The following is a 25,507-nucleotide window of genomic DNA, read 5'->3' on the forward strand; positions in this document are numbered from 1 at the left end:
TCCATTACAAGTTGCTAAATCCACTAATACGTTACAGTTTTCGCCGCTGGAACCACTGAATTGGTAATTCTTCACCGAACATTGTAACCGGCTCTCTAGCACTTTTTTTTGATAGGTTCGAACGTTTCCTTCAATTAAGAAACAGGTTCACTGTCAATTCAATGAAAATCAGTCCTCTTAAATGAAATTAGTTATAATTATTTTGTTTTTACACAAAGATGAAGCAAAGCAAAATGTAAAAAAAAAAAAATTGGGACGTGACTGTGAAACAATCCTGATTTTTGAAAGAATGACCCAATTTACCCATGAAAGTCAGGAGGGTTTATGATTTTTGTACAATTATTTTAAAAAATGCCCAATTGGTGAACCGAATGGAATGAGTTGGCTGTCAATCTAAGGTGGTGGTGGACAATGGGATCCACACCAATATTTTTTTACAAAAGGAAGAGCCAACCAACGACGTAAATTTTTCCTACAAAATGAAGAGAGAATCTGGAGTGTTTTAGTTTATTTTGCTTTTGGTGTAGTGTGGGGGAGGCACATGCTTGCATGTGAGTAGTGGTGGCCCGCCACCACCACCGTCACCACCACCTCCACCCATGGGAGTATGTGTTTATATAACAGAAGAGAAATTGACAGCCCGTCTTTTTCGGAAGAAGGTCTCTTTGTCGGGGGACTACTAATGGCAGACATTTCTACTTTCACGGTGCCCTTTTACCTAAAAGCCTCCTCAAATTTCAATCTTGAAAATCCCCAAACTTCCTCTTCCCCCCATGAGTGTGTAAACAAAACTCAAGTGTACTGTACGCATCTTGATACTCCACGCCCATAACTCATTCACATTGCACCTTTGTTGGGGGCATGAGCCTCTTTCCAAAAATAGAGCTGCTATTTTTAGACGCCCCGTTACTTAACACCTTGGTTATTTGGATCTGATTTTGAGATCTGAATCTGAACAGGCACCTGACTCGGTTCAGCCAGGTGTAAGATCGTTTATTTCTCTCTTTTCCTAAGTGTCGATTTTGACATGAGATCCGGCTCGTTTATATGTTGGTCTCAAAAATATTTGCATTATGTATTATTTTGTACCTGACTCGTTGGATATGTGATTGGATTCAAAAAATTTATGTAACAATGTGTACTATCTAGTGATTTTTTAGTCAGATTCAGACACGTCAGCTGAATCAATGAAAACAAATAAGCTATTAATTTACCTCGTCACGGACATCTAACACTAGAAAACGAGTTTCTAAATCCACACTTGAGTCCTTAATTTGATCTTGTAAGGGTATATTTGAATTATTCGTAGGACTGAGAAAACAAAAATAAATTATATATCCACTAATTTATATCCAGATTGATTTTTTCTTGGAGAACATTAATTCAGTTATTTTTTAACACCATAATTCTAGAATAACCGTAAGGAAACTTATGGCTCGATTCAAAAGTCCAAAGTTACGAAATCAGGTCCATAACCCGTGATTTTCGTGTGAGATTAATGTTTAAGAAAGATGGTACAAGAAGCTAGTACTGTAACGACACTAAGAATATAAAGTTATATGAATAGAAAATTATTTTTTTGCCATATTAGTCAAAATAAAATGAGACTCAAAGGGTGTTTGGATACACCTTGGAAAGTTACTTTTCGACTTCTAAAAATCAAGAAACCATAAATTAGTTTGGCGACACAATTTCAAAATGAATTCTTTCTGAAGGTAATCTCTGCTTCTGGAAAAACATAAGCCTTTCTAGTTCTAATGTCCAAACATACCATTTAACTATATTAACAATTTTAAATAGTAAAAGGGTTGTTTTAAACGAACTTCATCTTCTCCTGTGAGTCTAGTTTAAAAAAAATTGTACTATACGCATCTTCATACTTTGGCGCCCATGACTCACTGCACCTTTGGTGAGGGTATATAAGCTTCCTTCCAAAAATAGAGTTGTCAGTTTTAAATGCATGCTACTTAGCTTACCGAGTTATGGATATCTAAGTATGGGAAATGATGTTTCAATCTACCCTTATTTGAAATATTTGTAGGAGTGAGGAGACAAAATTGGATAGGTGGCGTAGAATTTGGAGCTTGATAAGAGACTGTTTGGATACCAGAAATAAAAGTGTTTCTGCTTCTCCAGAAGCAACAGTCAGAAGTATAATATTTTTACTTGTAGAAGTCATTCTGAAATTGTGTATACAAACGAATTTCTGATTTTTTTCACTTCCATAAGTCAAAAAGCAATTTCTTGGATGTTATGCAAACAAGCTATAATTCTCGATCATTTGTAGATGTGTTTCTGCTTCTCCAGAAGCTAAAAATATTTCGCATCACAAAAGGTTTACTTTTTTACTTTTAGAAACCGTTTCGAAACTTCTACAAGTCGAAAATTAACTTCCGGATAAGTATAGTAAACAGTCTATCAACACCTTTTTTTTATCTGCCTCGAAATTCAAATATGATACGTTTCTAATCAGATGTCAGATCATTTATCCATTTATACATTTGATATATGACTCGAAGTTTGACCCTACTTATACATATTATTAACATCCATATCCCTATTAAAAACTCCCCGGACAAAATTATTTAGCCGCTTTCCAAATCAGGAAAATATACAACAGCTTCTGGATACAATAGTCTGATTCAACATGATATAAGTTCACAACAAATCCACCTACCACCAACCAAATTCCTGTGGACGTTACCTCGTCCACCAAAAATTCGGCTTTTCTTGTGCAAAGCTATCAACGAAGGTCTTCCAACCTTATCTCTATTACACCATATCAACCTTGCAAATTCCAATTTGTGTCCAAGATGTAAAACAACACCAGAATCAACAAACCACATGCTTATACACTGCCAAATAGCAATAGACACTTGGAACAGGCTAAATATTCTCATAACACCAACATCAAGCACCGACAACAACCACCCAATTACAATTACAACACATACAACAATAGCTCATGTACTTCAAACTCCAACCAATACGGATACAATCACAACCTATTGTTATCTTTATTGGTCACTGTGGACAACCAGAAACGAACTCGTCTTCAACCAGGCCACCTCCTCTCCTCAATCCATTCTTTCAAGACCAATACAACACCAACGAGAATTTGAATGGGCAAAAAATTTCTCTCCCCCCCCCCCCCCCCCCCCCCCCCCCGGTTCTCCCTGGAGAACAGCCGATCAGGATTACCTCAGACATCTTAAGGAAAACAACAACAATTTACATAGGCTGGACCAGACCAGAACCAGACTGGATCAAGATAAATACTGACGGAGCAGCTAGAGGACACCCAGGTGTGGCAGGAGCAGGGATCATATGCAGGAACTCAAGCGCGTGTACGGTTCTGGCTATTGCACAACCTTTAGGAATAACAGATGCAATCACCGCTGAGACGTGGGCGACGCTTCTAGCTACCAGAACGGCGACAGAGAGACAATGGAACAAAGTGCTTTTCGAAACGGATTCAGAAAATCTCATGAGATTCATAAAGACACCAACCGAAGCTCCATGGTATATTTCAGAAATAATTGCAGAAATAAAGCAAAGAATGCGCCACATCCCAGTCTGCGATATGCTGATATCCAACACACATATCGAGAAGGAAATCAAGCAGCAGACAGTCTAGCAAATGAAGTGACGGATGGAAGCCAATCAGCAAATTTCTCAACCAAAATTTGGGACCAAACTATCCCCCATGCATAAATCAAATTTCTTTAAATGATGCAATGGGTATAAAATTCTCTCGTGTAATAACAGTCTAGTCGTTTTTTAAGTTTTGCATACTTCAAAAAAAAAAAAAAAAAGCTTAGAGGTATTGGAATCAGCCAACCAAGCATCATTTTGTGTATGAATCGTTGGATACTAATTTGGAAAAATTCAATAAAATTCCACACATCTACTATTTGATTTTTCTTTTAAATCATATAATGAATCATATTTGGACGAGTCAGCTGAGTCAGACAAGAAGGCACTCTTGTTTTTATTATCCGGTCAGTAAAAAGGCAACAATGCTTTATATTCCCGTGATTTATACCGTGACTCTTATAAGGCGAGACCCACTACTGCCCGCTTATGATCCCAGCGCATTACCCTCGTCCCTCCGATGCCCTCACGGGATTTCTCACGGTTGTCTAGGGCGTCAACGTATCATCACTGGTAAAAACGGCAGTTTTCTTTTCTAAAAAGCTGGTCACGGGTGTTGAATCCTGTATTTCAAACGTTGTTCACATCCGGTAGCTTAAGTGATACTAGTGTACCCTTTCATTGTCAAATGTAATTTTCCGACATGGTTAAAGAAGCTCCTGCCAATTTGATGTAACCCACAAGTTTGTCTTCCCCTTTACCAATCAAAATTTTGTCTTCTTTTCTCCATCTTTTTCCTTCTAATTACTTCTTAATTTGAGGTTAGTTTCTGACATACATGTTTGGTATTCGTTATTTTGAATTTGTAATCTTGATTTTATACATAGTTATTTGTTTTGTTCGTAGTTTGAGTTCTTTTTTGATGGATCTCAGAATTTAGTCCTAAATATTTGAGCTAACTTTCTTCTGCTTCTTGGAAGTGTGAAATGATATAGTACTAGCATGGGAGTAATTTTCTTACTAGATCTACCTTGAGATCTAAACCCTCAAAATCTAATATACTGTCACAGAACTATTAGTTTAATTGGTAAAATTAATGTTCGAAAAATGGAACTTGAAGCTTGAAAAATGGGACTTGGACACGAGTCGCTGATTATGGTCGTGACCGTGTTTTAACGGTTCAAAATGTTTTTGTTTTCCATTTACCCAAAAGTTATTTATCACCAAATTTATTAGCTAAGTTAGTTAAAAAAAATTACCGTTCAATTAAGCAAACTAGGTAAACCCGCCACTCGTTTGAGTTTTTTTCCTTTCTTTTTCTTTTTTGTTTTTGGCCATTTCGTTACAGTAATTTACTTAAGAAAAACGTAGAGCCACTTTTCGGCTTCTAAAAATAAAAAGGTGAAGTTAGGTCTCGAAGTAAAAAAAGTTAACTTTCCTTCGAGCAAAAAGGAAAAATTGCTTGTGATTTGTGGAACGAAAATTCTCGCTGAACCGAGAAAAAACAAGGAAAAAAAATCCCTCTCACAGACCCTCCCCTGCACGTCTCAAAAGAAAAAAATAATAAAAATTCTGTTAGAGCCGGTTTTACCATCGTTTCCTCCCCTCGGTTCGTTTAGAACCACTGTTTATGGAATTGGTTTCTGTATCCAAACAACACCCTTAATTGGAGCATGTGTTAGATTCCGTGAGAAGTAAAAACCAATTTTAAAAAATCGAATACAAATCAACTTTTTCACTTCCGAAGAATTATTTCAAAATTATATTGCTAAATTAATTTATAGTTAAAATCGAAAAACAATTTCTGTAAGGTATATACAAGCAGCCTATAAGCTTTTGGCTAAGCCATACTGAGTTGTACCCATTTAACTGTCCTTTGATTTGGGCAATATAACTAATGGTAGTAGCTTGTCAGTGGCATCCACAGAGGAACCATATAATTTGAGGGCAATTGCCCCTCTAATTGATTTGATAAAACTCAAACACAAAACGACTACTTATTTTCATTCAAAATATATCCGACATGGTACATCACTGTGGATGCTCGTACAGAAAATTACGATGAATCTATAAACTGATTACGACTTAATAAGAGCTGGCTACAACAAATTAAAGCTTCTTTAATAATATGTTAGCTTTTTTTATTTCTTAAATTGTTCCAATTATCAACACACTTTGTCCTTTATCTTTTCCATTTTCGCTGTTTTGTACTGTTATTCGCTATCAAAAAAATTATTGATAATTTATGTTTTTTTAATCTTAATTGCATCTTAATCCAGAGTGTACTTCTAATAGTACAAGGAATGACAGCAAATTTCATCCTTAATACAATTGATCTGTACAGAATATACAATTGATCTGTACAGAGTGAGTATACGTGAATAAGAAAATGGGCAAGTCTTACACAAATCCAGTTTATAAGAGCATGGGTTATGCCGCTATGCTATGGGAAGGGATGTGAAGTAATAGTGGGAAAGTAGTGCTTACCTCACTACGCGGAAATCACTGCACAGCCAAACAGCAGACAGTCTGCCGTCCATACGTATCCGGCACACCATCTGCCTGATAATGTAATTCAGTCTGGAGTTGTAACAACTCCCAGTAGCCCTTGCTCGAATGATCAGTATAGGTGAAAAAAGGTGAAAACATGAAAAAGTAAAAGCCCAGAAATCCTACAAACATTTCACCTTAACAAAACCATACATTGGAGATTTGATCCACCAAATCTCTGATTAGATGAAGTGATTTATGTTTTGTTTGGGGGTATGGGGACAAATGTCACTCAGTAGGTATCTTTTCTTTTCTCTTTTTCTCTTTAAAGCACACACTTGGAAATTCACACTACACAATGAGTAAAACTGTTAAGACTGAATTATTGCTAAACACAAAGTTGAGAAAGGAATTAAAGGTGGACAATAATTAATAATGATAAACCTAAAGCCTACCAGTGGCAAGATAAAAATGGATGGGACTCCATTTGCTTTTATAGGTGCCCCTTTCTGAGCCTACATGGGGTTTTGTTCAATGTAGGAGATGCAGTTCAAGTCACTCCTATTATCAGAGTTCCATTATCTCTTTCATTCAAGATGTCACGCATGATACACAGTGTTCTTTCTTGGTAGGACTTCCTTATCAACAGTTCTCCAATGTAGCTTCATCATCTACAAAACCCTGGCAAAAATGGAATTTCGATTCTACCAAAGAATTTAAAGCCAATCATGAGAACCAACAATAAAATAAGCTTTTCCAAAACTCGTATAGTGTTTTGAGGAAGTTCATTCACAATCGTAAAGCGAAAGTTCATTATTATTACAAAGAATACTAGTATTGGATCATACTGTATCTTACACTTCCCCGAAAAAATTTGAGCTAATCCATCTAATAATGAAATTTACAAGGAGAATCAGGAATCGTATCTTTTCTATGGTGGCCGATTTAAGTTCTTAACATACAATCTAATTTTCTTCAAAAAACGGCTCACTCATAATCTTTTTAGGGATAAATGATTGCATGATGCTTGAGGCCACTTCAGAGGCAAAAAATTGATGGCTCCTAGCAGAGGGATGAAGATAGAATCATTATGTTTACCTGTGTAACCTTTTCCCTGGATTAAAGATTATCCTTTAGCCACTTCAGGGCTCCATTTGCAACAGACCTGCCAGATTAATGGTCATATAGAGCAAGCAGAAATAGAGTGAGATAAACTGATGAAGGACAGAAAGTAGCCCAAGTAAGAGACTGCTTAACTTGTTTATTACTTGAAAGACCTAAGTTATGGAAAAAACAAAAGGAAAATAAGCAAAGGAGAGGGTAGAGAGATCACTATATTTTTTAAGGGTACATTACGGTGTTCAACTCATCAATAAATGATTATGGTTTAGAGGGTATACTGCAAAATTCAATGCAGCAACAAATGGCTCCTCGATCTTGAGTTTATGTTTTCCTGATTATCTTTTTTTTCACTTTTAGCATTAACGTGTGGGAGCATGGGACATCAAAATCATTTTAGCATCAGTGAATACAAAACCTCTCCTTTACACATTCAGATGGAAGAGTATGATTCATAAGAATCAAACAACCCTAATGGTAATAATATGGTGTTTGCTTCAACTTTACTATCATGAATTGTGCCCATGCAAATATTACTCCAAATTGGAAGTTTAACCCGATCTGAGCTCATAAGTCATAACATGCTTACGTCCTGACTATTGATAACCACATAGTCAACTAATAATCTTATTGCAGATCAAAGAATACTTGAGCAAAATAAAAATTTCATGAGTCAAACAAAAGAGAACACTAACCCCGCAAAGTCTTTCAGCGTCTTCCATAAATCAATTTCCTCTTCAGATTCGTCAGACTTCTCTGACTCCACATCCACCTGACTTTCTGTGATTTCAGCTGAGTAAAAGCAAGGCATCATGTGAGATACCCAAACTCTAGAGAGGACCACTAACTAGTAGAAGCATGCAGAGCAATTATTTTTATTTTTTTACAGCTATCCCCTCATTTGGTAACGTATTATGTGCCTTTTGTCTTCTTTTTTTTCTCTTTCATAGAAGAGGTCTCTTCATCAATATAAGGACCATTACCAAACTGGGCATATAAATCTGCACGTAAAAGAACAAAAAAAAAACAGTCTTCCTTGTTTTACATCATGGGGGACCAGTTTCTGGCCTTGGTGTACCCAAAATCAGATGGACCTGAGTCTCTTTGAAACTGCCTTGCAAGGGAAGGCTGGTCCAAGGTCAATTTACTGCGCAAATCTAAGTTGCCTAGTTCATGTGTGACTAATCTAACAAAGGAGACATCTCGTAACACCCAGAATACAAATCCACATCTGAAAATCCAGACATGTATCCTGTTCTGATTTAGGTCATTCTAATACATAATCATTTTGGAATCCTTCAGCAAACTTTGAAGTTTGAACTTAATAATGCAACTTACCGGGAGGCTGGGGTTTAGGACGGGTGCGTGGACGGCTGGCACTGGTGTCATTTAATATCGCGAGTTCTTCAAGTAATTCACGCTCCCTTGCACTGGAAAGTAACAAGTCATCAGTTACCAAATACATAGATAGGGAGACGCTGAAGATCTACAACTCATAAAAAGTAGAGAAAGAATAATTGGAAGGACTAAAGATAAAATAACACCACACCTGATACGATTTGGTATAGTTACTTTAATGGTGAATAAATGGTCACCACGAATTGATGCTCTGTTTAGCTTTGGAGCACCTTTTTTTGCCAAAACAACTACATCACCCGGCTGAATACCAGGAGGAATCTGTAGTTCAGTCATCCCATCAACTGTCTTCACCTGCTTAATACCATATCACACCAACTAATCAGAAGAATGAATGAATAAACCCACCTAAACATGGCCTTGAATAAGCTCAGTCATGGAAAAGCCAGTTGAAAAAATTAAAAATGTAAAAAAAAGATTATGAAGGAGTGAGATCAGCCAATGTGAGATGCAAGGCTCAATCATGCAGCTCAAGGAAAAAATGTACTGAAGCAAAATATGGGCACCCTAAGTAAAGTGGTAGAACAAAAAGAAGAACTCAAGTAAAAGTCTACCTTACCTTTATAATAGTCCCCAAGATAGCATCAATATAGCTGATGGAAACTGTTGAGTTGAAGTTTATACCATCTCTTTGGATCTCAGGAATGTCCACTACGTCAAGATACACATAAAGATCTCCTGGAGGCCCGCTGCTCAAAAGTGGAAATGAATGTAAACGAAACTACAGAAGTAGAAATCCAAGTCAAAAACCCTAAGAGAAATTAGATATTCCTCTTGCTAACTCCGTAAACTTATCAGTAAATGTTTATATTTGTTTGATTTTAGTTTCTATGATGTGCATATGAAGGTGGTTAAGCTGTTGTTAGGAGTCTCTAGAATTCTGACAAATGGTAATATCTGTTCTTAAGAAGGTATGCTATGCAGTTCATGTTATGTATGAGATGAACATTACAGCTGCAGAACAAGTCAATACTTTGTATGATTTTTTTGTCAGCATACAGCATGGATTATGATCATGTTTAAGTCAAAGTTACTATCGTTAAGATGCTAAATTCCGACATCTTGGACTTATTTTTACTCTGTTATCTATCTCAAGTCTCAACATTCCCACATTGAGAAAACTCCCATTCAATGCGCATGCCATCTTAATGGAACAATATCCAGTACCACAATTAGTGACTCAGATGATTTCTATCGTGGATGTCTTATCTTTAGCTAGCTCAATCAAGGCAGAAAAACAATATTTCGAATAAAGCCTACAAGCATCAACCATCAAAAAATGTAAAGTCAAAAAACAAGTCATAACATTTTGCACAAAATTACAAATAAAATTGACCCATGAAAAGATTTATGTTAAAGACACTACATTACAAACATACAATTTAGTATCAAGTTTACATTTATGAATGTTCTATCTTTAGCTTGCTCAATCAACGCAGAAAAACAATCCTTGGGTTCTAGGAAGAAATCTACAATTTATCATCAAGCATAAACAGATGTAACAAGCACTCATGACTCATGTAATATAACAAGTCGCGGCATTTTATACATGGTTATAAAATTAATTAGTCCAAAGATTTAGTTCGTAGACAAAGTATGTGGCTTTATTGATGTATGTGGTGTCAACTAATTCATCATGATGGATCTATCTCGTGTCTTCAACATATGGGATTAACTTTACTGTCAAATTTGAGGCTTCCACAAAGTAATGTTGCTGACACTAGGTATTCTTTTAATGGGCCATGGTTTACACTTTACATGTTACCAAGTGCTACTTCTAAATTATATTAATTCCTAATGCAAGATTTTAAGATAGCACCAAAATGAAAGCAAGTATGTATATACACCCCTACATACCCTTTAGGTCCTGCATCACCCTCTCCGGCGACTCGTAGAATACTTCCCTTATTGACTCCTGGAGGAACCTTAACTTTTATATCTTTCTTAACACGGATACGTCCTTCACCAGAACACTTCCGACAAAATTCAGAAATTACTTCACCATTTCCACCACAGGTAGGACAGACAGATACCTACATCATGAAAAGTATAATTATGATGTAAAAAATGGACTACGATATTCAAGAGATCACCTAGAAAAAAACTAATAGTCTCAACTCTCACCGATTACACCTCAGTTTTGCTAACACTTGATACGTCCGCTAATTTTGCTAATAAATCTAGATTATGGTGCCCATGCTTTGGACCTGAGCTTACAGTTTATACATAGGGGGGCAACTTGCTGATCATGCTAAAGACAGGCCATTTCATTCGGAAAATTAGGATATCAAAAGGATAGTTGCAAATGAACACTCAACATAAGGTGAAGAACAACTCACAATTCTAAACTCTTAGGAACTCCATCTAATAGATGCAGCTAAAGGTAAACAGTACTACTTACTGATTAAGCCTTAATGACTACCTAGATTCCGTGTCAAGCCTGTCATCTAGTTTGTACTGAGGCGGCAGATAACCTAAGAATGTAGAAAACTTTCCAGTAACTCACCAAAAAAGTAAACACAGAATAATCCAACATACCTGGGAAAACAGACCAAAAGCTGTCTGTTCTGTTCGCATAACCTGCCCCCGGCCACCACAGGTGGAGCATATTCTCATCTTTGACCCTACTTTTGATCCAGAACCAGAGCAAACAGCACATGTTTCCAAATGGGAAAGTTCAAATTCTTTTTCAGCCCCATAGATAGCTTCAGTAAACTCCAACGTCATGTCATACCTAAAAAACTTTGGAGCCAGGAGTCAATTCTATTGTCATATTGAAATTCACATTTTTCATGGAAATAGTAAGGCCACAGTTGGACTTAGGATATCAGATCACACTTAACCTTATAAATGGAGACTAAAAAGAGAGGAGAATTGATTCAAACTTCCAACTAGAGCCTGTTACTCACCGTATATCGTCACCTTTAATAACTGTACTACGACGGCGATTTCCATATGCCGTTTGGTCCATTCCAGAGAATCCACCCATACTTCCTCCAAAGAAAGTCTCGAACAGGTCAAAGGGATTAGCCTGTGAACACAGATCATGGTAACTTATCCAACAGACAAACATGTACAACAAAAAATTTAGATATTGGCTTATGGTTATAAAAAGTAGAAATTTCTAGATTGCAATTCGATAATTTGCACCATTTTACTTAGTTGCTTCATTGCGTATACTAGAAATAATTTGAACACATGCACAAACCTAAATATAGATCAACAATCCTCAGACAATAAATAGTATGTTAAAAGAATTTCATACCGCATAAGCTCCACCACCTCCTACAGAGCTCTTAACTCCAGCTTCACCATATTGATCATACATAGACCTCTTTTGTTCATCTGATAGCACCTGATAATTTAGTGCTTCAGAATTCAAATAAATATCATCGTCAATATACACATTCAATGCTAAATTGTTCAGGTAGTCTGTACTATAACATTCAAAAGGTTAGGTGGGGTTTCAGATAGAGGCTGCACGTACTATTCCACTCCATCTCAATCTCGAAAAAAAAGCACAAGGAACTCAACAATAACATGAAGCAAATTATAAAATACGATATACAGAGGGCCATTGACTTGGTAACAAGGCAAAAGGTCAAATTCACATTTATACTAGACCTCACAATTGATAACTTTTTCATAAGAATCGCTTCCCTTGTTAATCCGAGCTATTCGTAGTTTTTGACCATGCTCTTACAATTTAAAATCTTATATCCACTTACAATTTAAAATCTTATATCCACATATTTGGGCATGATAATGAGCACATATGTAAGTAGTGTGAGAATATATATCCATTTTACCATTAATGCTTTACTAGGCTTTTACTGTTATATCTAATCAGCATAAAGATGAAGTAGCTGGTTCGGCTTCCAATTTAATAACGTACTAAAAAGATCAGTAACTAGTCTAAGTTTGACAGGATCTCTACATTATCATGTAAACCAAATGTGAAAGTTAACCAATATTGTTCTTCGTATGATACACAATCTAAGAAACACCGAACAAATAAACAAATAAAATTTGAGACTATAGCACTTAACATACCTCATATGCAGCGCTAATCTCCTTAAATTTATCAGTTGCTCCAGGTTCCTTGTTGACATCAGGATGATACTTTTGCCATAAAGAGAAACACATATGGTCAGTGTACTGCCCCGCATACAGGAATTTCAAAAGGTTGCATGGTACTAGATACTGTATGTCACGGATACTAAAAGAATATAAAGTATAGATAATGGATCATCATGTCACTAATGATTAAAATGTGAAACAGTTTCAAACTTCATTCGGCATAATTATCCATGAGGATAAATAATAATAAGCTAGAACTTATATACATCAAATTGGAAGGAACCACCAGCATTACACAAAACAAACACTACAATAAATTGCATCTTCAGATCTCACCAAATGTAAACAAGCAAGAGTTCACAGACTTCGTAGATTCCTATTTCATTTTCGAAGCTAACAATTTTGAATCCTACTCCACCAGCAAACTTTATCATTCAAAATCTGTATCTAAAGTTTTCACCTACGTACTTCATACACCTAATTATTGTTCACCGAAATTCTGATACCCACTTAGGGCACTATTTCATGCCAAATTCATACTCCTATTTGTATATCTATCTATGCTAATACCCAATTAGGGTCATGCCAAACTCATACTACTACCTATCAAGCTCAACAGAACTACAGAACTGATGAATCTGTACAAGAGCAAAAGAGTGAAACAAAGAGATAATTAAAATTGCCGAAGTACCTGACGGGCTAATCTTCTGTAAGCGGCTTTAATATCTTTACTGGTAGCAGATTTTGGAACACCAAGTGTTGAATAATAATCAGCGGCTGCTCTAATCACAATACCACCGAAACGACGTTTACGAGCTGAAGAAAATGATGATGATGAGAAGAAGAATTTATTGTTACTAATGTTCTGATTGTATGAAGAATAAAGAGATTGTAAGGGTTTTTTATGTCTACTACTACTAATAGAGTAATTAGAGTTTCGACTGGATGAAAATAATGTAGGTTTTTGTTCAGAAATGATGAACCCTAAAGAAGATGGAGTGGATGAAACTGACGATGAGATTGCCATTATTATTTTTATTTATTTATTTTAATTTTGAAAAACTAATGGTTTTGAGAAGAAGAAGATGAGTTTGAGAAAAAAAGCGTGAATCGTGATGGGTTTAGGATCACGCACTTTTAGCACGTGCTAGAAAAATGGATTTTCTCGGGTTTCCAAATCAACGGTCACGGTTTTCCTCCTCCCACCTCCCACTCTTCGTTTACGAGGTCGCCGGTTCGAATATCTGTATCAATGACATGATTTATAAAGGGGATACGAGTTCTACCAAATGCTGATACCAATCCATCGATCCAACGGCCAGAATCGATGGGATCTTTTTGTCCTATATGAAACGGTATCAGCACTTAGTAGAATTGGTATCTCCCTTTATAAATCATGATCGAAGAAGCTTATCAATCACACTTTGAATATGAAATTCGTGTATTTCTTGATTCTTAGGTGGCTCTTATGATTCTAATTATAAGTTGATTCCTAACACTTGTTAATAGAACATGTGATAGGGATACCTAAACTAACTGGGGGATAGAGGAAAATGACAAAAACTGAATCCAAATATCAAATCAAGGTCACCCCTTATCTAGACGGGCAGGCTTTCAAGGATATGGAGAAATTAAACTTAGCCATGCTTTCTAAACTTGCATGGAGAGTATGCACTGAAAGATAGCAGTTGGCGGTCAATATTTTAGGTAGTCACTACGTCAAATGTAAGGATATCCTCCATCAAACAGTTGAGGTCAAAGCTTCCTCTTATGTTTGGAATGATATTGATTATCCAAAGACATGCAGGAAAATTATTTCTTGGAGGCTAATGATGGTCAGAAAATAAAAAATTTGGCTCGAAAGGTGGATACCAAAACAAAAATTGGGCTGGGCAGATGGATACCGGGTATGTATGCACCACTTATCTTTATAGTTCCGTAGCGGACTTAATGCTTGATTCAAATCAATGGGATGTACCACTCTTAAATCAACTATCTGATGAAAATACTTCCATGAGAATTCGGAATATTTTTTTAGATACAAACAAGGAAGATGTTATGTTATAGGTGCATATGGGAAACTGACTGTGTGTGATGAAAAAGTTCAGATTAATGGAAAAATTATTATTTCTTATATTTGGAGATCTTTATAGAGTTCAAATACTGCTCACGAGGTCAAAATGTTTACATGGAAATGCATAAGAAAAATAAACCCTACAAGATGTAAATTAGTTGTCTACAACAATAACTTTGATACTAGTTGTGGCTCATGTGGAGATGCTGAAGAAACAATAGAATACCTACTTCTCAAATGTAGACATGCTAGACTAGTATGGGGAAGAATTAACAGTAATATCGATGTAGTGAGAAGTAACTGCAACAATGTTTCTGAATGGGTTACTTCGTGGTACTCTGACACAAGCACAACTATTAATGAAAGATGGCTATATTCCTTGATTATCGAAGCTTGGGTTATATATAAAGATAGATGCGAGTCAATCTTTCAAGGAAAATTTCTAAACCCTCATAACTCTATGCATAGGATAAATTATTACTTGAATCAATTTTTGCATGATAATAGCTGTGTTTTTCCTTCAACCTGTATTTTTAACGCTTATGACTGGAAACTTTCCCATAAGGTATTTTAAAGTGAAATATTGATGCTTCTTTTAACCATAATGCTGAGCAAATGGGTACTGGTCTTTTCCTTTGGGACAATACAGGTCAATGCAAGGGCACCAAAGGAAGTTACACGGGTGGAGCACTAAGTCCATAACATGCAGAGCGTATGGAAATATGTGAAGCACTAAGTTGGACCAAAGCAATGAATATATCTAAAATTCGCCTTGAAGTAGATGCAAAGCCGGTCATATTATCAATACAGGTGAAGTTAATCTTATCCACTGGGACAATAGGAATTTCCTAAAGAAAATAAGACATCTAAGTTCTTTTTTTAGCTATTAAAATTTTACATATGTTAGCAGATATGACAATCAGGTGGAGGATTTTGTTTCCAAGTCCGTTAAAGAAACAAGATGTGATGGAAAGCTATAACAGTTTGGGTACATTAATTATATACTCCTATTTTTGACACCCAATAAATATATCCTTACTCAACAATAAATATACCCCTATCATTTAAAAACCTTATCTATTTAAAAATAGATTACCTTAATGCCCTCAGTCATATAATTTTTTTCTTTTCTTCTTCAAAATATAACAAATTTCTTTTCTACCACCTAACCGCCGCCGCCGCCACCACCGCCGCCGCCGTCGGTGGTGTCAACAACGAAAGTTTATCCCCAAAACAAAAATTAGAAAAAAAAAATTATGGTGTCAACAACCGGAGTTGATCCCATAAACAAAAATCAGAAAATAAGAAAAAAATAATAATATGGTGTCAACAACCGAAGTTGATCCCAAAACAAAAATCAGAAAATAAAAAATAATAATATGGTGTCAACAACCGAAGTTGATCCCAAAACTAAAATTTCAGAAAATGTTCAAATTATGGTGTCAACAATCAAAGTTGATCCCAAAATATGGTGTCAACAACCCAAGTTCATCCCCAAAATTAAAAATTTGAAAATATTCAAATTATGTATGGTGTCAACAACCAAAGTTGATCCAAAATATGGTGTCAACAACCAAAGTTGACCCCAAACTCTAATATTAACAACCAAAGTTGATCCCAAAAAATTGACGTATTAAAATTAGTGAACCCAACGTGAATCGAACACGTATCTTCTGATGTGGAGTCAGGTGTGCTACCATTACACCACAAGTTCATCTTATATAAACATGAGTACTGAACTCAAATCTTAATAAAATGCAGACACTAAACACATAAGTACTACTATTTAGAAGTGAATGGGAACTTGAAGAAAACAATGTACCTTGTACAAGATGAAAACCAATATTTCTAACTTGAACTAGGAGGTACTTAGTACACCTATGACAGCAATAACATTTGTAAACATTTCATTAAAACAAAAAGAACTCAATGCTTTCAGCGAGTTATATATATTCCCATGAACAAGTCAGTTAAAACTCATGCTGAAAGAGCCTACATGAGAGGTTATGTGGCTGCCTGTTAACAAGCACCTACAAGTTTCACATACCTAGATATAAATTTTAGCACACAACTGTATGTAAAATAATATGTCGGAAGTTTACACACCAACAACATGACATTATTATTTATTAAAAAATAAAGATAAAAAGATGACATACAATTACTTAAAACTGAATGCACCTGCTAACCATTGATGAACCACATGCGACATCAAGAGAGAGAGTATACCTGAAGAATATGGAAGAGCACCTGAAGTTTTAGTGCACTTGTATACCTATATGAACCACTGCCGACATATAGTGAATTAACTGACAATTACTAATGGATGCATTGCACATCTGTAGACAAAAATCCTGTGTTGCAACGATACGGATACGGTATCCGATACAGGATACCAATACGTTACTAGGATACACCAACAAAAAAATAGTAATACGGCGATACGGAATACTCAATATTAATCTGTAGTCTTAATATATATATATATATATATATATATCATATATCATATATGAGATAGAAACATAACAAAATACATACATCTGTTTGCATGATCAAAACATATATAAGTTAGTAAACTTAGCAAAATACATGCATAGTTGTATAGGCAGTACAAAAAGTCAAAAAATCACTGCATAAACTTCAACTGTCCACTTATCTTTTTGGTCTCACTGAAATGTAGCTATAATTTCGGACCTGTAGATCAAATGTCCTCTGAATCACCACTTGGTGGCAGAGTGTAAGTAGGTTTATCAAGGCCTAAGTTTGCTAATTCTTGTTCAGTAGGTGCTCTCAGACTAGATTCATCGTTTTGAACATCCCAATATTGAGTTGGCCCTTTGGTATATCTATCCTCTTTTCTAGATAACAATCTCAGACTACTATGAACATACACCAGATCTTCTGCTCTTTGTGGATCAAGCTTGTTGCGCTTTGCATTTTGAATTTGCGAATACGTTGACCAATTTCTCTCAGCACTAGAAGTGGTGCATGGTTGGTTCATCAACCTGTCAGCCAACTTAGCTAGCAAAGGTACAGAAAATCCATAGTTGTTCCACCATGATGCAACATCTTCTGTATTCCTATCTCTTTGAGAGATCCAACTAGAGAAGCCCAGACTACATCCAGAAAATACACCATACTGATCTGTAATTGCTTTTCTATCTTCCGAGCTAGTAAACAATCTCTCAAAGCAAGTGTTTCTACCATTTGATAACTCCTCATCACGATGTGGATGAACACGATTTAACCCACCTTCAATCCATTCATCACTATTTTGGATTTAAACAATGAGCCAAACATATTAGCGGATTGTTGCTCTTGTTCCATCTTCGCACAAGAACGTCATGTACTTGATCATAAAAAGAAGATGATCATGTTTCAAGATTTTTATCCTCATGTTCATATATCACTAGCCTTACCCTTTTAATCATGGTATCCCACATATCATACACTTTGTGCAAAGATGGTTTGTCAGTGTCTGTGAACCTCAAGAAATCAACAATTGGTGCAGTGAGATTGATCAAGTAACATACCTTTTCCCACCAATCATCATCACAAATCCTATTCTTAATCAGTAGTGCCTTAGCAGCGTCTTCCCCTTTGTAACCTTTCCAATCTTTGTCCATCACCATAGCCGACAAAGCTGATTTAACTTCAACCAAACGGAGCAACATAATCAGGTTAGTAGCAAACCTTGTTTCACCATAGCTCAGCAACTTTAGTGTAGCATATTTCTTGTAAATTGTTAAAGCTTTTGAGTGATTCGCAACAAATATTTTGACTGCTCTTCCTTCTGTAACCAGGTCTTGCATCCACTGAAACTCTTCAAATCTTCCTTGGTGTTGGTTGTCGGCTTGCACTCGCACAGATCTTTCAAGGCCAACTTCAGTGTGTGTGCTACACATGAAGTCCAAAAGATATGCTTGAAAGTGTTCTCCACTTGCATAACAGCTGCCTTGCACACAGGTGCATTATCGGTAATCAATTGTACAACATTCTTAACCCCAACTTCTTCAATGGTGTTCTTAAACAAACTAGCCAAGTAGGCAGCATCCTTATAGTTTCCTGAAGTATCAACTGCCTTCAAAAACACAGGACCACTACTAGAGACTCCCTCCCATGAAATTTATTAGAGGTCTACTATTATTGTCAGACCATCCATCACTCACAATCGAAACACACCGTTCCTTTTCCATCCACTCTTGATAGGTATTAACATCTTGTCTACATTCCTTTTCTTCTTCCAGGAGTTTAGTGCTCAATCTCTGTGCACTAGGTGGAATATAACCTGCAATGTTATTATTTGCTGCACATTGGATCATATCTCTGAATAATGGAGAACGGATATTAAAAGCTATACCACAACCAAAGAAAAACCTCCCAATTGTATGATCCAGCTTATCTCTAGCGCATTAAACAAATTTCCGTAAGCCTTATCACCTTTTCTTGCCACAGTTCCATAATTTTCAACACCTGGTAATGGAATAAGACTACCTGTTTTTGTATGTTGGCTTCTCATGTCAGCATCTTCTGATAACTTCTTCAATTCCTCAAAACTATCAGGATCTATGCCCTCACATATCTTAACACCTTGTCCTTCTATACGAAGAAGATGGGCTTTCACCCGAGTATAAGAACCAAAGAATATATAGTTACATATAGTGCACTGGATTTTATTGTTTCCACCACCTTCGTCACTTTTTCCTTGTTTTTCAACATAATTCCAAAGGGGGGTGTTGAGATTTGCGTCTTTTCTTTTCTTGCTCATAGTTGTATATCAGTATCTGGGATAAATAGGGTTTGGGTATTCTACTGGTTTTGGAGGAGATAAAACAGAGAGAGTTAGAGGTAATCAGATAAGTGTTGAGATTAAGAGGAGGAGGAGAAAGTTTGGGATAAGTATTGACTGGAGGGGGTGATGACAGCTGGTGATAAATATCTAACTTTTATTAGTATTAAAGAAATATATGGACAACTGTTGCTTCTTATCCAACTTTTGGTATTTTAACTGAAAAAAAGGATTATACAGTTGGTATTGACCGTATTGAACGTATTGGATACACGTATCCATACAATACGTATTGATACGCCAAAATAAGAAGTTTTGACGTATTGTTACAACACAGCAAAAATCCATAAAATGAATCACTGGCAACATAGAGTGAATCGACCAAAAGAGATCACTCAAATAGATAGGCATCACACAGAGTCGACTTGTTTTCATCTTATAGTTCTTCTAATCAAGTTAAATGAAGATTTAGAAATGACTTTTGGTACCAATATAAAATTCAGTCTAAAAGAGAATGATCCCAAAATGTATACGCAGATTCAGAAATGAAAATTGTTAGTATATCACATTTTATTCTGTGTTGCAACAATACGTCAAAACTTCTTTTTTTTGGCGTATCAATGATACGCCAAAATAAGAAGTTTTGACGTATTGTTACAACACAGCAAAAATCCATAAAATGAATCACTGGCAACATAGAGTGAATCGACCAAAAGAGATCACTCAAATAGATAGGCATCACACAGAGTCGACTTGTTTTCATCTTATAGTTCTTCTAATCAAGTTAAATGAAGATTTAGAAATGACTTTTGGTACCAATATAAAATTCAGTCTAAAAGAGAATGATCCCAAAATGTATACGCAGATTCAGAAATGAAAATTGTTAGTATATCACATTTTATTCTGTGTTGCAACAATACGTCAAAACTTCTTTTTTTTGGCGTATCAATGATACGCCAAAATAAGAAGTTTTGACGTATTGTTACAACACAGCAAAAATCCATAAAATGAATCACTGGCAACATAGAGTGAATCGACCAAAAGAGATCACTCAAATAGATAGGCATCACACAGAGTCGACTTGTTTTCATCTTATAGTTCTTCTAATCAAGTTAAATGAAGATTTAGAAATGACTTTTGGTACCAATATAAAATTCAGTCTAAAAGAGAATGATCCCAAAATGTATACGCAGATTCAGAAATGAAAATTGTTAGTATATCACATTTTATTCTGTGTTGCAACAATACGTCAAAACTTCTTTTTTTTGGCGTATCAATACGTATTGTAAGGATACGTGTATCCAATACGTCCAATACGGGCAATACCAACTGTATAATACTTTTTTTCAGTTAAAATACCAAAAGTTGGATAAGAAGCAACAACTGTCCATATATTTCTTTAATACTAATAAAAGTTAGATATTTATCACCAGCTGTCATCACCCCCTCCAGTCAATACTTATCCCAAACTTTCTCCTCCTCCTTTTAATCTCAACACTTATCTGATTACCTCTAACTCTCTCTGTTTTATCTCCTCCAAAACCAGTAGAATACCCAAACCCTATTTATCCCAGATACTGATATACAACTATGAGCAAGAAAAGAAAAGACGCAAATCTCAACACCCCCTTTGGAATTATGTTGAAAAATAAGGAAAAAGTGACGAAGGTGGTGGAAACAATAAAATCCAGTGCACAATATGTAACTATATATTCTTTGGTTCTTATACTCGGGTGAAAGCCCATCTTCTTCGTATAGAAGGACAAGGTGTTAAGATATGTGAGGGCATAGATCCTGATAGTTTTGAGGAATTGAAGAAGTTATCAGAAGATGCTGACATGAGAAGCCAACATACAAAAACAGGTAGTCTTATTCCATTACCAGGTGTTGAAAATTATGGAACTGTGGCAAGAAAAGGTGATAAGGCTTACGGAAATTTGTTTAATGCGAGTGCTAGAGATAAGCTGGATCATATAATTGGGAGGTTTTTCTTTGGTTGTGGTATAGCTTTTAATAATATCCGTACTCCATTATTCAGAGATATGATCCAATGTGCAGCAAATAATAACATTGCAGGTTATATTCCACCTAGTGCACAGAGATTGAGCACTAAACTCCTGAAAAAAGAGAAAAGGAATGTAGACAAGATGTTAATACCTATCAATAGTGGATGGAAAAGGAACGGTGTTTCGATTGTGAGTGATGGATGGTCTGACAATAATAGTAGACCTCTAATAAATTTCATGGGAGTCTCTAGTAGTGGTCCTGTGTTTTTGAAGGCAGTTGATACTTCAGGAAACTATAAGGATGTTGCCTACTTGGCTAGTTTGTTTAAGAACACCATTGAAGAAGTTGGGGTTAAGAATGTTGTACAATTGATTACCGATAATGCACCTGTGTGCAAGGCAGCTGTTATGCAAGTGGAGAACACTTTCAAGCATATCTTTTGGACTTCATGTGTAGCACACACACTGAAGTTGGCCTTGAAAGATCTGTGCGAGTGCAAGCCGACAACCAAACACCAAGGAAGATTTGAAGAGTTTCAGTGGATGCAAGACCTGGTTACAGAAGGAAGAGCAGTCAAAATATTTGTTGCGAATCACTCAAAAGCTTTAACAATTTACAAGAAATATGCTACACTAAAGTTGCTGAGCTATGGTGAAACAAGGTTTGCTACTAACCTGATTATGTTGCTCCGTTTGGTTGAAGTTAAATCAGCTTTGTCGGCTATGGTGATGGACAAAGATTGGAAAGGTTACAAAGGGGAAGACGCTGCTAAGGCACTACTGATTAAGAATAGGATTTGTGATGATGATTGGTGGGAAAAGGTATGTTACTTGATCAATCTCACTGCACCAATTGTTGATTTCTTGAGGTTCACAGACACTGACAAACCATCTTTGCACAAAGTGTATGATATGTGGGATACCATGATTAAAAGGGTAAGGCTAGTGATATATGAACATGAGGATAAAAATCTTGAAACATGATCATCTTCTTTTTATGATCAAGTACATGACGTTCTTGTGCGAAGATGGAACAAGAGCAACAATCCGCTAATATGTTTGGCTCATTGTTTAAATCCAAAATAGTGATGAATGGATTGAAGGTGGGTTAAATCGTGTTCATCCACATCGTGATGAGGAGTTATCAAATGGTAGAAACACTTGCTTTGAGAGATTGTTTACTAGCTCGGAAGATAGAAAAGCAATTACAGATCAGTATGGTGCATTTTCTGGATGCAGTCTTGGCTTCTCTAGTTGGATCTCTCAAAGAGATAGGAATACAGAAGATGCTGCATCATGGTGGAACAACTATGGATCTTCTGCACCTTTGCTAGCTAAGTTGGCTGACAGGTTGATGAACCAACCATGCACCGCTTCTAGTGCTGAGAGATTGGTCAACGTATTCGCAAATTCAAAATGCAAAGCGCAACAAGCTTGATCCACAAAGAGCAGAAGATCTGGTGTATGTTCATAGTAGTCTGAGATTGTTATCTAGAAAAGAGGATAGATATACCAAAGGGCCAACTCAATATTGGGATGTTCAAAATGATGAATCTAGTCTGAGAGCACCTACTGAACAAGAATTAGCAAACTTAGGCCTTGATAAACCTAGTTACACTCTGCCACCAAGTGGTGATTCAGAGGACATTTGAGCTACAGGTCTGAAACTATAGCTACATTTCAGTGAGACCAAAAAGATAAGTGGACAGTTGAAGTTTATGCAGTGATTTTTTGACTTTTTGTACTGCCTATACAACTATGCATGTATTTTGCTAAGTTTACTAACTTATATATGTTTTGATCATGCAAACAGATGTATGTATTTTGTTATGTTTCTATCTCATATATGATATATATATATTTTAAGACTACAGATTAATATTGAGTATTCCGTATCGCCGTATTACCATTTTTTTGTTGGTGTATCCTACTAACGTATTGGTATCCTGTATCGGATACCGTATCCGTATCGTTGCAACACAGATTTTATTAGAGAGTAATTGCACATATGATATAACCAGTAGAATATTAATCACATTTTAGTACAATGTATACTATTTTAGTAAAATTCTTCTCGTTAGTATAACCAGATGAGGACATTAGCTTCTTTGGCCTAGTAAACCAGTATCAAAATAACAACAATCAATTTTAGTCCCCAAAAATCATAATAAACAATCAATTTTAGTCCCAAAAATCATAAAAAAGATAGAATGGTTACCGATCAGGGTGAAATCAATTTTGCTGGATGTATACCCTTCATTTTTCGCAGCAGGGTGAAATCACCACAACCACCGTTCATAAACAATAATCAGCTTCTTGATTCAAAAACTGCAGTAGATAACAAAACTAAGATGCCACACCATTGCACAAATTGACAACCAAAAAGATGACTGGGTCAATTTAGCCACTATAAACACCATCAGTTTATACGAAACCAGTGATAAAACTCAAAACTATAATCCTAAAACAATTAGATACCTACATAAAGCGACAAATGTGAGTAGCAAATTCGGAAAATCAAATGCAGCAATTTCTTATCATTAAGCCAAATTACATCTACTGCATGAGACTACTATACACCAACTCACTAAGCTATTCTATAAATGGGCGGCATATCTCTTATCTGAGTTACTCTTTTTAGTTGCATAGATAAATCATCACAATTGTCTTCCCACTGCAACCAAACTTTATTTCCTTCCTATGTGTATTCCCACCTCTTCCATCACCAATTAAAATCAAACATAGAAACAATTAATCCATTTAGCACTACCACAAACACAACACCACTAACCACCGCCGCACATGCTACCGTCCCACCACCACACATCACCATAATGAAGATAAGTAAAAAAAAACAATTAATTACCGCCTTAATGATTCAATGGGAATGAAAATAACGAATTGAAGAATAAGATAATTAATTACCTGAATGAATTATCGATCCGAAGAAAAATGAATCCAAAATTAGGGTTTGAAAATGCAATCATGTACAATCCAGTTGCAAAATCGAAACGAATCTAACGTTTTCGATGCTCAGGATTAGGTTTCGGAGATTAGTTTCTCGTTGGTCGATCACTAGATTTGAGTTCTGAAGTTGAATCAGGTAAAAATCGATCCAAACCGATTGTTTAGGAGGTGGTGGTGTTGCTGCTTGTGATGGATTTGATGGAAATATAAGAGGAGGTCTGAAAATGGTCGTGGGATTGGTGGAGGTGGTGGCGAAACTAGAGGTGGTACTGGAGTGGGGGTGGTGGCGACGATGAAGATGGTGGTGGTGAGGTTTCTCAATTTTTCGTTTTTGCAAATGAAGAGGTATTTGAACCGGTAACCACTTTAATACACGGGGAGGGTAAATTTGGTAGTGTCACATAATTTAAATGGCGTTTTAGAAGGTGAGGGTATAATTATTTATTGATGGGGAAGACTATTCGTGAAGCCAATGAAAAAGGAGGGGTAATTATACAGTTTTCACTAACAGTTTTATTCCTGATATCCGTAATCTTTTAACGAAAGATCAAAACTTCTTACGATTTTAATCAATAAAATTTATTTTCTTATCAGAAAAAAAAAATGAGGGGATTTTGTGTTTTCCCCTCAAAATTAATGGTTATTTTGCATTTTTCCATGTTTAAATTGATAATTGGTGAAATCCCCCTTTCTGTTATAACTACCATTATCACTTAATTAATCGTGCCCATGCAATTCACGTGCTGAGATATAAAGAAACCATTCCCATCGAGTAATTACGGTGAAGGGATGTTTGATTAGGATTTGCTTCTGGGGATTTTTGGTTTTGGTTACAGGAATTTTGCAGACTTTGTTAACAGTTTGGGAATTTAGGTTTTTGCTATGGTCCATAGTCTCACTGATATGCATATTGAAGACGACGAGGATAATGACGATGCTGATGTTTTTTAGGGTTCGACTGTGATCTTT

At 36.0% G+C, this 25,507-nt stretch overlaps 1 protein-coding gene and 1 long non-coding RNA gene across 2 annotated transcripts; both read right to left on the reverse strand.

Annotated features, from left to right (window-relative positions):
* Positions 1-6,812: 6,812 nt before the first annotated feature.
* On the reverse strand, positions 6,813-13,752 carry LOC113282779 (chaperone protein DnaJ-like). The gene is made up of 11 exons (XM_026531858.1): positions 13,391-13,752; positions 12,673-12,741; positions 11,885-11,974; positions 11,529-11,650; positions 11,158-11,353; positions 10,477-10,652; positions 9,179-9,308; positions 8,753-8,913; positions 8,542-8,633; positions 7,899-7,995; positions 6,813-7,249 (listed from the first exon to the last, which is right to left on the reverse strand). The coding sequence occupies exons 1-11, from the start codon at positions 13,724-13,726 to the stop codon at positions 7,204-7,206; spliced, it is 1,515 nt and encodes a 504-aa protein (XP_026387643.1). The 5' UTR covers positions 13,727-13,752; the 3' UTR covers positions 6,813-7,203.
* Positions 13,753-16,670: 2,918 nt separating this feature from the next.
* LOC113282780 lies at positions 16,671-24,884 on the reverse strand. Its single transcript, XR_003327158.1, has 3 exons — positions 24,497-24,884; positions 23,790-23,899; positions 16,671-17,002 (listed from the first exon to the last, which is right to left on the reverse strand). It is a non-coding gene; the product is annotated as an uncharacterized LOC113282780 (long non-coding RNA).
* Positions 24,885-25,507: the final 623 nt, after the last annotated feature.

This window comes from Papaver somniferum, chromosome 5 (assembly GCF_003573695.1).
Source record: "Papaver somniferum cultivar HN1 chromosome 5, ASM357369v1, whole genome shotgun sequence".
Lineage (NCBI taxonomy): Eukaryota > Viridiplantae > Streptophyta > Magnoliopsida > Ranunculales > Papaveraceae > Papaver > Papaver somniferum.